The sequence below is a fragment of the Ammodytes marinus genome (assembly GCF_949987685.1).
Source record: "Ammodytes marinus genome assembly, chromosome: 18".
In the NCBI taxonomy this organism is placed as follows: Eukaryota; Metazoa; Chordata; class Actinopteri; order Uranoscopiformes; family Ammodytidae; genus Ammodytes; species Ammodytes marinus.
This window is the reverse complement of record NC_137222.1, coordinates 26155540-26159984: the sequence shown is the minus strand read 5'-3', so window position 1 is coordinate 26159984 and position 4445 is coordinate 26155540. Positions and strand designations below refer to the sequence as shown.

The 4445-nt window shown below is 41.6% G+C and overlaps 1 protein-coding gene across 1 annotated transcript; it reads left to right on the top strand.

The window, feature by feature from the left end:
* Positions 1–1519: 1519 nt before the first annotated feature.
* LOC307265327 (putative nuclease HARBI1) lies at positions 1520–2506 on the top strand (the record flags this gene model as incomplete). Its single annotated transcript, XM_080047023.1, has 1 exon — positions 1520–2506. One exon carries the CDS (start codon positions 1520–1522, stop codon positions 2504–2506), a length of 987 nt encoding a protein of 328 aa, XP_079903149.1.
* Between the last annotated feature and the right edge of the window lie 1939 nt (positions 2507–4445).

Genomic DNA, 4445 nt, shown 5'->3' with positions numbered 1-4445 from the left:
ACTATGCAAATTGAGATAAGCCTAATAAAAAATGTCTCACAAAAAATGTCATTGTGATCCTAGAGGTAGCCTGTCTATTTATAGGATATATAAAAATATACAATTATAATTACATTGTTTTTTTTTATCATGGCTATTTGTAGCCAATCTGGTGCTGAGCTTCATGATGCAGGTTTTATATAGGTGATATTGAGATTTGGTGAGTGAGATTGGTGAGCCAGATAAGAACATCCATGAATATTGGGTCATTCACGGAGGAATTGCACCTGTTTTTTGTTTTTAGCAAGTTCGATAAATGAGGGCCAATTGTGCACTGAGTCTGCCTAATTTTGAATTTAAAAGTGTGCAGCTCGTCTCTGATTGGATAATGACGTGAGGGCGGGAGGAGAAGCACGAGCTCCTCGTTCACGGCTTCAGCTGATGTCACCAACGAGCCAGTAGTAGCGCCGCCGTGTCTGCAGAGTGGAGAACACATCAGAAATCTTCGGACTACTTTGGACTACTTTCATTAAACTTTTTTTGGACAAATCTACGATTGGAAGATCCGTGGCTATTCAGTCAGAAAGTTTGCAAGGTAAGCTTAAAATGTCGGCTACTTTTCCTACTTTTTGCTGAAAGCACATGGTGTAAGCTAGCACCAGTTGATATTTAGCAGGCGCTAGCAACAGTTGATGGGCTATGTAGCAGGCTAAAGACCAATAGATTGATAACTTAGTTCAGCTAAACTAAAAATTATCACCTGCGTCTTTTGTAAAAAGATATTGGTTACATTAAGAGGCTATGTACTACATTGCAGAGTGCATAGGAATGAGCCTCGTTGTCTTTTCAAATGTGTTGGCGCCAACTGTAGTCAAACATTTACCACTTATGCAGCTTTCAAGGGGCACTTTTATCGCGTGCACAATGCACCTGAACCGCAAGCCGCTCCTAGAGCTGTTGTTGCAGATTTAGGCCCTGTTCTCACGGCAACACGAAACGGTGCAAACGCGGAAAAATTCCTGCGGTTGCACTATATCATGTCCATGAAAACACGCAAACGCAGGCATGAAACCGCAAATTTTTGAGATCACCTCCCAGGGAGGATTTTTAGGAAAACACAACGGTTTTGGTTTCATGGGAACACCGAAAACATTTCCCCTGGTAACGCTGACGTCACGGCTCCACCCTCACACATGCGCATTGCGTTTGGAGATAAATGGGCATGCGCCGTCTTTGTAGGTCCATGTGCGCCAGTTGGAAAACAACAACAATGGCGGATCACCGAGCTGCATTCGCTGTGCTGTTGCTGATTTTGTTATCGCGCCTACAATCGCTCCGACAACAAAATATGGAATGGCTGCACCAATGCTGTGAACAGCGGACACGGAATATACACATGAGCCGAATTCTCAATCCACCTATACGTCGGAGGAGGGCAACGAAAAGGCGCTTTTGGACAAGACCTGGGAGAACAAGCCAGTGGTGGGATAACTTTGTGGATGGCATTGTTGACGACAGTGAATGGATGGAAAACTTTCGAATGTCCAAGGCCAGCCTCGTTGCTCTGAGCGAAGAACTTCGTCCTTACATCGAGGGGGAAACTACGAACATGAGAACACCAGTTGGAGTCCTTAAAAAGGTGGCGTGCACATTGTATTATTTAAGCGACGAAGGAAGACTACGCAAAACTGCTAATGCGTTCGGCTTGGCGCGATCGACTGTGTCTCGTATTGTAAGGCAAACGTGTGCAGCCATCTACGTCCACCTTGGTCCAAAATACATGAAGCTGCCTTTTACTGAGCCCGAGGCCGAGGTGCTAGTGTCCGGATTTGAACGTGCTCATGGTATGCCTCAGTGTTTAGGAGCCGTTGATGGGACACACATCGAAATAAAGCAGCCATCTCATGGCTCTGTGAACTACATAAACAGGAAGGGGAAATTTTCCCTGAATGTCCAAGCTGTGTGCGACTACCAGTACAGGTTTATGGATGTCGCTGTGAGTTGGCCTGGGAGTGTTCATGACGCACGAGTCTTTGCCAATTCAAATGTGAATACCTATTTCAAGACTGGAAAGATCCCTGCACTAGAAAAGCAGATTGTTGATGACGAGGAGGCCATACCCATTTTTCTACTCGGAGACCCTGCCTACCCGCTAATGCCTTACCTGATGAAGGAATATGCTAGTGGTGGATCTACTCCTCAAGAACAGTATTTTGGACTTTGTCTGTGTAGAGCCCGCATGGTGATAGAGTGTGCGTTTGGTCGCCTGAAGGCCAGGTTTGCATGCCTGAGGCGGCCTATGGACATAAACCTTGATGACTTGCCACATGTAATAGGTGCCTGTTTTGTTCTTCACAATTTTTGTGAGGCTAATAAGGAGGCTGTGGATGAACACAGGGTTTTGGGAGCAATACAGTGTGATCAAGATTACCAGCCCCCAGCACAGAGGAACAACTATCTGACCGGCTGTAACGAGGGAGGTGGCAAGAGAGTCAGAAGAATCCTCACCAAGTTCCTGGACCCTTAAGAGTTATGAGTCTGCAAAAACAGCAACATAATTGTGTTTCTTTTTTTCTAAGGTTATGGTGAATATTGTGATTTTGTTATTATTGAACACATGACATCTATAACAATTTGAATGTTATTTGTGTGGATTTTTTTGAAATGTTGAAAACACTGCAACATCCAAACTTGTTTTCATTTGGAGAAAAAATAAAGATTTTCAAATGAGCATCTGAAGCATCAGTCTTTTCTTCCCAATATCATTTTAAAAGCAAGACATATCCTGGGAAAACTGCAATATTGATGCCAGAGGGGCAATGCATATACTCACTTTTATACTAGTACTGTTTAAAAGACACTAGTACTTTACTTTCAATGAGAAATGTCCTTGTTACTCCACTAAATCTATTATGTAAGTTACTGGTTACTTTAATTTAAAACATTTTGCACATGAAAAATGAGGTTAAGCAATATTGTATATTAACCAACAGTATAGGCCTACGTGCACTTGAAATCCATTGAAGTTAGTCATTTTTTAAATGTAATCTAATGTAATGGGACATTATATCTAGTACTCAAAGTAATATCAGTGAGAGTATTGACTTTAAGTACATTTTCCCTGATTACTTATTTTCACTCAGGTAACATTTAAGTATTTCTACTCTATACTTGTAAAATCATATTGACAGGTGCCTTTTGCCTGTCAATATGGATCCTTGTGTACAGATAGCCTATGTTACATGTCTCAGCTTTTTCACCATTTACTTTCCAGTGAATTGCAGCATCATATATTTTTATTTTGTATATATTTTTTAGCTGTAATAAGTGGTATTTTAGGTACAATTTCCTGATCACTCCAGAACCTTCGATTGGCCTCTTTACTGTGTGAATGGCTTGTACTTGAGCTGCACTTTTGAGAGAATGGGGAGAGACATCCACAGGACAGTTAGCACATACTTCTGCCCAGCCTGAACAGTTATGACACATTTTTATCCATTGAGATGTTGATGTTAGTACCAGGTGGTTTATGTGATCTCAAGTGCAGTTTTTCAAATGTAGAAAGGCAAACGAGAGTGGTCATTCACACACTGTCCAGCATCCCAGACTACTTGAGCTGATTCCAATCTACAAAATCCGGTTTTGGAACAGTAGTGTGTGGAGCATTTACTGACCCAACTCAGTGCAAAACAGTTTAATCCAGTTTAAAGTTAAATATCCCCATGTGCTGCTATTCCAGGACAGTAAACATGAGGTGGTTTATAAAGGCATTTGATTGTTTTTTGTAGGTCAGGTTATTGTTGCAGGTGTAATTAATGCCCTGCAGTTTTCTTTTATTAAACACCTGGTATATATATCAGTGGTTAAGATACATCTGTGTCGAGGGTGAAATAAAATGTACCAACTTGTTCCAATTTTTTTTATTGAAGGGATCACTTTTTACAAAGAAGCATCTGCAGCATCAGTCTCTAAATATATGTATGTGAAAAATAGTTACACTTTTACAACAGTGCATATTCAATGTATCACAATGCCATCACAGTAAACACAAAGGTAGTTTCAAGTTTAAAAAAGTGTCAGTGCACCAGCCAATGGAGTTTAAAAAGTGTCAGTGCACCAGCCAATGGAGTTTAAAAAGTGTCAGTGCACCAGCCAATGGAGTTTAAAAAGTGTCAGTGCACCAGCCAATGGAGTTTACATTGACTGGTCAGAGTTGTCAGAGTCCAGGAGCATACAGTTTTACTCTCTGTGTTGTTCCTCTCAGACTCCCTAAGAAGGTCCAACATCTGCCTCTTTATTTGGAGGTCCTCCAGCACAGCTGGATCGGTGTGGACTCTCCTCTTGAGCCTGTCCCCTCTGTGGCTGTTGAGCTTTGCCTGGAAAGAAGCACAGTCAAAACATTTTCATTAAATACTGCACCACACTTCCATGTATTGCGAGCAACAACTTTAACCACATGTGTAAAC